Source organism: Nestor notabilis, unplaced genomic scaffold (assembly GCF_000696875.1).
Source record: "Nestor notabilis isolate BGI_N333 unplaced genomic scaffold, ASM69687v1 scaffold10823, whole genome shotgun sequence".
Lineage (NCBI taxonomy): Eukaryota > Metazoa > Chordata > Aves > Psittaciformes > Psittacidae > Nestor > Nestor notabilis.
This window is the reverse complement of record NW_009922401.1, coordinates 22429-34437: the sequence shown is the minus strand read 5'-3', so window position 1 is coordinate 34437 and position 12009 is coordinate 22429. Positions and strand designations below refer to the sequence as shown.

The 12009-nt window shown below is 36.0% G+C and overlaps 1 protein-coding gene across 1 annotated transcript in view; it reads left to right on the top strand.

Annotated features, from left to right (window-relative positions):
• The first annotated feature begins 2473 nt into the window (after positions 1 to 2473).
• The window catches only part of CUL5 (cullin 5), a 23558-nt gene continuing 14022 nt past the window's right edge, over positions 2474 to 12009 (top strand). Inside the window, exons 1-7 of the mRNA XM_010011598.1 lie at positions 2474 to 2585; positions 4909 to 5008; positions 6405 to 6581; positions 7933 to 8074; positions 9086 to 9231; positions 9308 to 9388; positions 10590 to 10683. Of these exons, the coding sequence (XP_010009900.1) occupies positions 2515 to 2585; positions 4909 to 5008; positions 6405 to 6581; positions 7933 to 8074; positions 9086 to 9231; positions 9308 to 9388; positions 10590 to 10683 (811 nt within the window). The 5' untranslated portion in view covers positions 2474 to 2514. The remainder of the gene's footprint in view (positions 2586 to 4908; positions 5009 to 6404; positions 6582 to 7932; positions 8075 to 9085; positions 9232 to 9307; positions 9389 to 10589; positions 10684 to 12009) is intronic.

The window sequence follows — 12009 nt, the reverse complement described above, 5'->3', positions numbered from 1 at the left end:
TCCTCGTGTTGTCTGTGTCACTGGTGTATGTGTGACTTTGGTCACAAGGCAGAATTACCACTGTTTGACTTCCTCTGCCATTATAAAATTTGTTTTTCTGATGCACTACTAGGGGTAGAATTAATGACTGTGAATGGCACACAGTAGGTGGTATTATGCACCCTTTCTTTTGTAATTTCAGCACAAAAATGGGAGGCCAGGGAAGCTTGAATCTATCTAGAAGATGTTGAATCTTTTATTGACCATAAGTAATAGTTTAAATGAGTGGGATTTTTAATCCATTAATTTTATTGCCTCTTCGCTGTAATACAGGAGGAAGGGGGGAGGGGAGGGGGGGGAAGGTTTTACTCCAATGTATAGAAAACAGAGTTCTAAACTTCCCTAATGGCATTTTCTGCAAAGCTTTATTTGGGGAATTCTTTTAAAGTAGGTACATGCTCATTGCAAGTGCACATACGGTTTTTACAACTGAAATGAAGTTTTATGTGTGCTTCTTAGAATGAAGTAGGTAGTCACAATCTAGTATCAATTGTAGTGTTTGCACTCTCCCCTTCCCCTCTCCCCCTCCCCAATTTTACTAGTCTTATTCACGAAGAGCATTTAGTTTTTATCTTCAGCTCTTTTCAGCAAAGGGCTGAATTGCACTTCACCAGAATTGCAGAACAGGCTTTTTACCTCTTCCAGAAAGCTTATGGGATCTACTCTGAAGTTTCACTCCAAAGGAAGACTTTGGAGGAAGTTGGTTTTACTTATTTTATAACATCTTTTCTAGAACTTCTGACTGTTCAGTAGCTGGTCTTTCAAGTTCATTATCTTGCAAAAGGGGACTGGGAACAGAAACATCTACAAGTACAAACTAATTATTTTCACAGGACTAGGAAAGATTAGAGCAACTCCTCAAAGTTTAGGAAGTAATTGTACAGCTGGCTCTGTGTGGAGGAAGCATGTAGCTGAGCATTTTCAAAGATAATGCATTCAAATTATTTCTTTTTTACAATGGAAGGGAACAGGCAAAACTGTCTAGTTGGAAAACAACTTATTTTCCTTTTTTTTTTTAATGTTGAAAGAATGATAAGCTTCATCAAACTGGATGCTTCTGTGAAGCCCATGTTCAATACCTACCACAATGGTATGAATAATGCTGTGAGGCCTCCAGGTGATGTTGTTATAAAAATAGTTACTGTGATGCCTGTTGCATCTTTTTAACTGGAAGATGAGACATCTTTGCACTTCAGAGCAGCAGGGGATACAGTTTCCAAACTGCGCTTATTCTGAATACTAAATAACAGATTTAATTGTAAATTTCCATGTAGAAATTAATCAGAAGGAGATGGTTGAGAGAACATGTGGTGCTGCTTGTACTTGTTTATCTGAAGAGGTGTTAGTGGCAGAACAGCGCACTTGTAAGAATTTCAAGTAGTTAGACTGTATTATTTGCTGCATGTGAAGTGAATTGTGTCAAATGTGGTAGTACTAGCCAAGACAATGATCTGTTCAGAAGTAAACAGTGCATTGGAACAGAACACTGCAGATAACCAGTAGTATTTTTGCTACAGAGCTCTCAATCAACTGGGTTTTTTTTAATTGCAGGTTTTTCTCCTAAAAATGTAGAGCTGTAAGCAAATAGTGATTTTTTTTGTTTGTTTGTTTTGGGTTTTTTTAAAAAAAGCTGTTGGTTTGGGGGTTTTTGGTTTGTAAATAATGGAAACCTCTATACTACAGTGAGTTTTTTGTTTGTTTTTTTTTTTTTAAGAATAATCAGTATTACATGGGAGCATTTAATTTCTTTAGTTTTCCTCTTAATTTTTATTGTAAGATGGAAAAAATCCACCTTGGATTATATTTTTTGGGATGGTGGAAGCCCTTTTCATCTGCATAAACTGCAGTCTTGGCCATCAAACTGCCTATGGCCAGTTAACCCACAGGAAGGGAGTCTGTCATACAGCAGCTCCTACATTACTCTGCTTCCTTCCTCCCTCTTTTCTGCTGATGCCAAATGCAAAGTGGGAGAAAAAGGGTACATGGCAGCAGCCACAGGTGCTATTCCTGATTTCTGGCTGCCATTTTGGCAATCGTAATTTATTCAAGACGGGTTTCCAACTCTGCCTCATGACTTTCATTGCATGTATCCTGGCTGGGGCAGTGAAGCTGACTGAGTATTGTTCATGTTGTCCGTTTATAACTCCATTAACAGGTGAAGAACACTTGGTAGAACTTGTTGCATTGTAGCTAGTGCAGTGAATGAAGGAAGAAGTTGGCAATCTGCTTTAAGAAACAAGTGATAGCTCTGTCTCTTTTTAAAGTAATAAAACCACTGTGAGAATTGCTGTTCAGCTGTGGTGGTGTAGCCCAAATTCTGGCTTATGGGAAACACCTCTGAGAAGATATTTTTAAGTTAACCATAGGAAGTACAATCCTTAGAGATAACTTTAAGAAAACGTTTTATTAACAGTATTTTTTTTTTTGTTCCAACAGAACAAAGGTTCGCTTCAGTTTGAAGACAAATGGGATTTCATGCGCCCTATCGTTCTGAAACTTCTTCGTCAGGAGTCTGTCACAAAACAGCAATGGTTTGATCTGTTTTCGTAAGTAATTTTTCAGTATCTGTCATCCTTCTGCATAAAAGGAATACAGTTATGGTGGTACTTCTGATACAGAAGTTATGCGTGGCATGGACTATGTGGGAACACACAGAACAAAACCATGAGTTTAAGTTTTATTAAGTGGTAAGCATCACTATAAATGTGCAAAAGCAGAGTTTTGCTGAGATTCAGATCCTTGCAAACAGCTTGGAGAAAGAACAGCAGAGCTCTTGACTTAAGCTGATCATAGTAAACAAGTTTTGTACTTACCCACAAACCTTTTGTTAGAATTAGAAAATGTTGTTTACTGCTTCAGCAGTAAGTTCATTTAAAGGCAGTTTGCTGAATGTCACATTATTCTGATTTGAATGGCTTTCTTCTAAAATAACTTAAGAATGCTACTGAAGTAGCAGGGCAATGCAGTTTAACTGGTATAATTTGAATAGTCTTATACCCTAAGAATAATTTATGTAATATTTTTCAGACAGTGTTTGTATTATTGTACTTTCTAAAACCCCTGTCATTTTCCTTCTTCCAAAAAGCCAGAAGTTGCTTCCTGATTTTTTTCTTACAATACATCGTGTGACCTTTGCCAACATAATATGGAAATTAACAACATATGTTGAAAGTATATCTAAAATAATCTGTGTCTCAACATAGTTACTTTCCCTCAGATACGATTGTAGCTTAAATCTGCAGCCTCTCCTTCTGCTTCTTAGAATCTGTCACAAAAGTGTTTTTTATTCAAACACAGTCTGTTGCAGTCAGTATCTTTATTGCTCTTTTTGATGAGGACAGTGCAGTGATTCTTTTTACACCCATCCTACTGCACCAGTCACGCTTCTCTGCCAACCAAAAGGAAAAGTAGTTTATCATGTAATGAGTTTTAATATCTTATGATGTGTCAGCTATAGTAGTTGCCAGGTACATGGTATATTTCAGGAACAAATTCAGACCTGAGCCATTGCTTTCATTTTTAATAACTACTTCAATAATTCTGCTTCGGTAATGAAATTTTCAGTTTATTTTTCTTGTAGCTGAACTATTCAGTAGAACTTAAATAACTCTATGGCAGAATTAAGGATAGTGAAGGAAAGGATCACACTCTCCCAGGTTCATATTTTTGGACAGTGGTCTTTGTTAATCCCTTTAATAAAAATTCAAAATCGGTAGGTGTCTTCTACCTGCCCTTTGAGTATTATTACCCCGTATTGCTTTTTCCACTCCTGTCAGGAAACAGTGGCATTCTAAATACAGTAACACCTTCTTCTGCATGTGAACGTTGCATGAGCCTCACAATTTAGGTAGACCTCTGTAAATCCTGGGCCAGCACCTTTAATCTATGGTAAAGGAACTTTTTACCTTGTAAGTTTTGTCTTTTCAGTTAAACTAAAAAAGCTGCTTTTGGATTGAAATAACTGTATTGATTTAATAGGAACAAAGTTAAGCCTTTAAATTATGTAGTTGCTTTTCTGCAAAGACATGGCCTTATTATTGAAAGGAAGAATAAAAACCAGAGGAAGGTAATGAGTCAAGAAATGGCTTGCTAGGCCACATTTTCTATTGTGTATGGTTAGGAGTGTAGCTTGCTTTATTTAGTCTTTAGTATGAAAAGAAAGTAGGAATTAAGTTACTCTTGCTGGGCTGTAAGGTAGGAAAATATTATTTGTATGTTGGTTAAAACTCATCAATAGAATTTTGATATGCGATGCTGTTTGGGAGTTCTTCTGCAGTAGGTTTCCACTTTAAAATGCTATCACTGTCATTAAACGTTTCAGTGATCGTATTAAACTAATTAAAACATCTCTTAAATTACCTGATGCCCCTGAGCTCAGATTTCTTATATGGAAGGTCTGTTTCCTTTGTAGCACAAGAATGATATTGTGCTTGGATTGTAAAAGTGTGAGTGAAGGCTGCATGGTAATGAGAGTGTTTTAGAATAATACAAGCTGAGTAGTAATGCTTCTACTGGCAAGTAGTTTCTGTCTTTGTCAAAGAAAAGCTTTAACAATTGTCCTTAATGTAATAAGGAATATTGAATGTATACTGAAACCAGAATTGGTTTCTACATCTCTTTTGTGACCATACTGTTTCCTAGATAGGTTGCTGCTACTTGGTTCGAAGACTTTCTTACAGCTTCAGTCTCTTCCCCAAACATGTTTCCTAGCACATGTCACTGGGAAGTAACTGTGTGGTTTTTAACAATGGTAGATTCAAACTCTATTAATCTCTTAGACATAGTGAAATTATGGCTGTTTAAACCTCATGCACTACAGCGTTAAACTTGGAGTAGCTGTTACTAAAAGATGGATAAATTGTTTTCTAGAGATGTACATGCAGTTTGCTTGTGGGATGATAAAGGTCCAGCAAAAATCCATCAGGCTCTGAAGGAAGACATCCTTGATTTTATTAAACAGGCACAAGCAGTAAGTACTTAACGTTTCATAACTTCTATTCATATTGTTAGAAAAATAACCAAATAGTTTTGACTTTCATTGGATCTAGCTTTTTTGTTTGAAATTCGGTGATGTCCTGGAGATCTTTAATTACTGTGATCTTCTATTGGCATAAATAAGACTTAGCCTTGAGCATTTGCCTTGGCTCATTGTTTTCTCGCAGTCCTTGAAACTGGGGTGGGTAGTGATTTTTGTGGTATACTAAAAAACCAAAACAAAAAAACCCAAACCCCAGCATTATTTTTGTTTATTCAACTGTACTTATGGTATCTTCATCCACTTGAAAAGTTCTCGAGGCAGAATTTTATATAAGAAATTACTGTCTGATAAAGAAATGTTGTTTGTCTAGCTTCAGTGCAGTGCTGACATGTTCATGGATGGCTTTAAAATAAGCTGTATGTGTAGTGTACTAGAAATAGCCCTGCTATCGACTCAGCAAGCTGAGCTGTCCAGTTTTATGGGCTTCCCCTCAAACAGTTGAAGTTGTCAATAGATTCCAAGGAAATGTTTCTGTTTGTAACAAGTAGAACAAAAGATGTTTTCTGTAATAAGGGATTTAAGAGGGGGTTGTTGAGGAAAAAAAAATAATTAAACAAAAAACCAAAAAAACATCTCATGACAAGGGTTTGGAAAGGAAAAAAATGAAAGTCTGTAAAATCTTTAGTGAAGAGACACCACTAAGGCTTTGCTTAGAGGAAAATAGTTTCTTACAGAGGCCTTTGTATAACCAGGTTTATAAATGATGATTTTTAAGTTCCATCAGCTTGCCTACATACGTTAATGCTATGCTGAACTGAGGCCTTTGACATGGTCTGTGTTGGCTGTTGAGAGGCATCTTTTTAGGCATTATGATAGCCATTGTACAGTGTATTTGTAGTTTCCAGGCTTTAATAAAATACACATGTTAATAGCTGTCTGGCTGTAATGAAAGGTTTGTAGGTGCCATTGAAGTAAACTTTTCACTGTATAGAACATAATGTAGTCCTTACAAGTTTCTTATTGTTTTGTAGATACGGCTGTACCAGGACATATTTTTAGGCCAAAGGTTTTAATCTTTTTGACCTACAGATGGCTTAAAAATAAAAAACGAAAAAAACCAAAAAACCAGGTTCATTTAGAAAATTTAAACTTACTGACTACTTACTTGCTGTTACCTTTCTTTACCCTTTAAAAATGGTCCGTATGGCATCGGTTGATAACTGCTTCCCAGAACTAAATGGCACTTGAATATGTATACTTGTTTATTCTGATATATCTGTACATTTGAGTTTTATCTGGGGAGTCATTTCCATTATAAGCAAAGTCAGTCTGTATTTTATGCAGAAATTTGTTTATAAATTCCCTACTCTTCTCCCCTCTCCTCCAGAGAGTGCTGAGTCATCAAGATGATACAGCTTTACTAAAAGCATATATAGTGGAGTGGCGCAAGTTCTTCACACAGTGTGATATTTTGCCCAAGCCATTTTGTCAGTTAGAGATTACTTTAATGGGCAAGCAGGGCAGCAACAAGAAGTCTAATGTAGAAGACAGTATTGTTCGAAAGGTAAGTGATAGGGGTAAGAAGAGTTTTGTTGCACACTGTTCTGCTTACAGTAATAGTACAGAAGGGATTCTGTAGCTGAAGATGAATTATGGAATATGATGTATCACTTTGCTTCAGTGTGAGGGTCAAAACAACCCTGCAACTCTTCTCTCCACAATGGTTTCACTCTGTTTCTCCAGTTCTACTTTGGCTATTAACAGTTTTGTTCAGGTGATTGAAGCACTTCTTTACTGGGCTTTGGGTTTGTTTGGGAGCTTGCTCGGGGTTTTTTGGTTTTGTCTTTGGTTTTGTTCTTTTGCTTGTTTTTAATTATGACCTGAGATGGGAGGCAGTTGTAAATTCATCTACTGTTTCTACACTTGTGAGTAGCAAGTACTTGTATGTATAAGCAATTAGGTTTTCTACTCCTGTTTTATTTCCTGGGGCCAAGATCTTAACTGGGGCACATCTCTGCACTTCATAAATGACCAATCAAATGCTGTCACCTTAAGTTAAATATAGCTATTGATCTCTTAATTTCCTCTTTTTTCTCCAAGCTGTCAGTCAAATCAATGAAAAGATTGGGCATGTAGAATCTTCTCAATATCATCTTTTTACTATTTCATATCCACATTAAAGAAGTCTAGGGTTTTGAGTATGAAGTGCTCAGTTCCGTGAGTCCCATGAATAATGGTCCTTGAATTTGCTTTACTCTTTTATTATAAGAAAAACAGAGCACATCAGTTGTAAAGTGTTAAGTCGTTTAGTTTAACGTCATTCATTATCCCTTTCCATTGCAGACAGTATCTGCAGGGAAATGAAATTTTTTTAACAATCTTTCATTTGGTTCTGAAAAGCATCTCAACTGTCTCCCTGTCTCCAGGATGGGAAGAACAAAACAGTTCGAGTGCATTACTTTGGGCAAGGTTTTTTTTCTTCGCCTTTGTATTTTGACATCTGATCCTTTATTCCTCTTGAAGAAAAAGAAGCGAGAATAGCAGCAAAGAGAGACTCTCTACTTCAACTTAGCTTTTTTGTTTCCATTGTTTGTTGGAGAAAGCATGTGAAAAGTTACTTGATTACTGAGAACCATAGGAATAATACGGAATTATGGAATTAATATATGAATCAAATACTGATTCTCTTGGCTGTCCAGTTACATTAAGTAAGCTTAGAATGTAAGCTGAACATTACTTCCATAACAAGTTCAGAGCAAGATCAAATTCTAAGGTAGTTGAACTGCTGTATATAACCTGAGAATTGCATTATAAATTGCTTGATTTCTGTTTCTGCTCCCCTGTATTTCTCTTGCACGAACTTGGATCTACCTGTACCTTTCTGACAGTATTTTCTCCTTCTTCCCGATACGCAGCTCATGCTAGATACGTGGAATGAATCCATATTTTCAAATATAAAAAACAGACTTCAGGACAGTGCAATGAAGCTAGTTCATGCTGAAAGACTAGGAGAAGCTTTTGACTCTCAGCTCGTTATTGGAGTTCGAGAATCATATGGTATGTCATGCACAGACCCATCTCTGTCGCCTCCTCACTGTAGTAAATGAGTTTTCATCATGCAAAGTTGACAGTTGTGGTGGTAGGGTTGGGATGTATTGATGTTGATATGTGATACCACTTAAATTCGGTTTAAAATCTTGAACTTCAAAGTGATTTAGCTGTGTATCAGTTACTGCAAAATGGGTGTTTTCAAAGAGCAAACTATTACTTGAATTTTTGGGTTTGCAAATAAAACTTTGTGCTCCTTTCTGTACTGTTTCTGATTCTTCAGGCAGTTTGAAGAAGAAATGCTAAACAGGCTGCATCTAAGTCTTTCTTCTTTGAAAAACAGATCTGTGTATCTGAAACTTCTGTGACATTTCACCATTGCCTGCTGCTTCTTTACCACTTTGCAGCCTGTTGAATTAAACTTGTGGCTAATACTCTCTCAGATGGTTTTATAGTGTCCAATTCTAGCTTACTTTTTAAAATATATTCCTTTTAAGGACTTTTATTTATTCCTCTGTAACAGTTGACAGGAAGGGGAAAACTTTTTTCCAAATAGTGCCTAGCACTGCAGTCGGCTCACTGTCAATATTCTTGTAAAAGAGGGAAAAAATACCCTAAGACATTGGGAATCTAAGATCAACGTCTAAGAAAAGCTGTTTGCTCAGCTAGGTGGAGAGTTCTCTCTTCATTAGGCATTATGCTGAGCTGCCTTTATTTGTTTCTTTTTTTCCTTCCTATTTTGCAGTTGTATGTGTATTTTTGGTTACCATGTTTGAATGTCTCTAGTACTGGAGATAAGTATGAAGTTCTCTCCAGTTCTTTATAGTTAATCTAAATCTTTTTAGAGCGAGGACTGGGCAATTATGGTTACCTTTAGGGGTCTGAATGCATTTATAGGGTACTTGATATTGTTCAGTGCAGCCTTTTAATACAAGACTCACTTTAATGAGAGAGATTTGCTTATTATTAGCCACTTAAGTTTCCAAGATTTGAAAGTAAGTTTGGACTTTCTCTTTGCAGTTAACCTTTGTTCCAATCCCGAAGATAAACTTCAGATATATCGGGATAACTTTGAAAAGGCGTATTTGGATTCAACAGAGAGATTTTATAGAACACAGGCTCCTTCTTATTTACAACAAAACGGTGTACAGAATTATATGAAATATGTAAGTAAAACTTCTGCTGTAACTTTATTCTGCAAGTGTTAGTACCTAAAATGATTGCTGTTCTACTTTTGCACAGGCAGATGCTAAACTAAAAGAAGAAGAGAAAAGAGCACTACGATACTTAGAAACAAGGCGTGAATGTAACTCGGTAGAAGCAGTAAGTATAACGTGCTGAAAACTTTTGATATATTTGATATAGTGTTACTACACTGCAGGTTTTATTTTTGTGTGTTAAAGTATTATTCAGTAGCAGTAGATTGATGTGAAACTATTGATTTTATGTTTTCTAAGAATCCAGTATTTTTCCCTGCAAAAATCTGTATTCCTTTCCAATCTGGCAATTTAAAATTTCTGCAGATGTTTTAATAGTAAATGTAGATCGAGAGATCAGATTGAAGGGCAGGTTTTTAGTTAGGTTGATTTTTATTCTTTCATTTTGAGTCAGGTATGGTTTTATTTTTTTCCTACACTTAACAGTGGATGAGAATATTTGAAAATCAGTTGGCTAATCTGTTAGGTAAAGGACTTCTCAGTGCTCATTTAGAACACCTGAAAGAGTTACTGTTCATTGCAGTCAAAAGGAGCAGTAGAAGTTTTAATGAAACTTCTGTAGCTTTCCTCTTAGGCTGGAATATGTCCATTTAGTTTAAAGGATGTTTCTTCTTTTTTTCCTTCTTCCCCTTGAACAATATTTTACACAGTTCAGATTCTGGAGGAAGATTTAACTGAAATGAATAGTTCATAGTAGTCTGTGTTGAAATTAGTTCAGGAAACAGTTTATTTTAAGTACCCTTTAAATCTGATTTTTTTTTTTGTGGTGGGTCAAAATGTATTTTATGTCTTATGTTATAGATCATTCATTTTGAACAGCTATAAATTGTGACCCATATCAAGAGGCTGACAAAAGAGAGATGGTCCTGACGTGTACAAGCAGTTTCTGTTCTAGGTCTAGCCATAGTGTCTTGTTCAAGCAAACCAGCCTGGTCCAAATAGGGTATGCTGGAATGAGAACTATTCTTAGCTCTTGGATGTATACTTGGAAACTAAGTAGGGTAGTTGGTGTTCCAAAAGTGGTGGCTCCCTTGAGAGAAAAGAAACAACAGAAATACTAAACTCATTACTGGTTTGGGAGGGAGTTTACCATGTTTACTAGCTTATATATGTTGAAGAAATATGGTTTCCTGTATAGATTTTATTCAAACTACACAGACATTTATGAATCAGTGAATGAATGAATTATTTTATAGAGCACAGTTGTTGGGAACAGGCAAGATTTTGTGTCATGGCAGACTTCAGAGAGATCAGACTTTGGTGGTCAGATGGCTAATGGAGCTAATTCTGTGTTTAATGTATTTCAGCTAATGGAGTGCTGCGTCAATGCCCTGGTGACATCTTTTAAGGAGACTATTTTAGCTGAATGCCAAGGCATGATCAAACGAAATGAAACAGAAAGTAAGTGAAGCTTCAAGACCAGTGCAGGATGAATTCAGCATCCACTGTGTAAAAATAGATTTGTTTGTAGATATATCAAATTGCTGTTTTTAATAGATGGTGACAGTGTTTCGTAGACAAAATATTACTGTGTGTGGGCAATTTTATCCTACCAAAAAATAAGACCATCATTGGTTAGTATTTTTATATATATATATGACTTCTGAAATCTGTATGTACAATACCCTGATTTGAATGACTGGATGGCTCTCATCTTACTTGAAAGAAAAGAGTATTTTAGGTTGTTTAATTTAGTTTTCTTACAGCTTATTTTCGTCAGGTTGAACAACTCTGTTAAATGTTGCATATGTCTTCTTTTTAAATGAATAGTTCAGATACAAACACTGCCTCTTATTTCTACCCCCACATCCCCCTTTCCCTCAAAAAAGTGAAGCATCTTTTTGCAAAGCTGTTTGTCTGAAAAGCAGGGAGAAAATTTTCTTATTCTGATTATTTGTGCAGGATCAACAGGTCAATGAACAAAAACTGCAAGTTTTTAACCTGGTTTTATAGCCAGTATGTCACTGTGAGTGTTGAAAGCTAGCTCTGCATGCCTTGGTAAAATTTCAAGGATTTTTTAACTCTGCTTCCATAACAGAGGTTAGTGTGATTCAGAAGTCTTGTGTTGGTCCTGTATGATAAGCCAAAGTAGATAAATCATTAAATTGTCATAATTCAAGTAGGGAAACTAAAAACAAACAAAAAAAGATGAATTACAGGTTTTGGGATTGATTTTTTTCTTTTTCCTTTTTTTTTTTTTAAGTATTCTGCAGCCAGAGAATATTTACTAATGTCTATATGAAGTTTTCATTTCTGTGCAAATATGAAAACTATTTTATGACTGAGAACAGTGTAGAAAACACTTCTAAAGCTAGCATTTCAGAAAATATTTGACCTCAAAACTATGTCCTACTGATCTGTTCATCTAGCAGCGTGATTTCTGGCAGTAGTCCAGAGCTAAATCTAGAAAGCCACCAAACTTACGAGTATATGTTACAGCCTTTGGGAGAATACAGGAGGCTTATTGAAATGCACAGCTTCAGAAAGGTTTGTCTCTGTAGCATCCAAAACATCTATCTTTAGAAAATATTTGACCTCAAAACTATGTCCTACTGATCTGTTCATCTAGCAGCGTGATTTCTGGCAGTAGTCCAGAGCTAAATCTAGAAAGCCACCAAACTTACGAGTATATGTTACAGCCTTTGGGAGAATACAGGAGGCTTATTGAAATGCACAGCTTCAGAAAGGTTTGTCTCTGTAGCATCCAAAACATCTATCTTTAGAAAC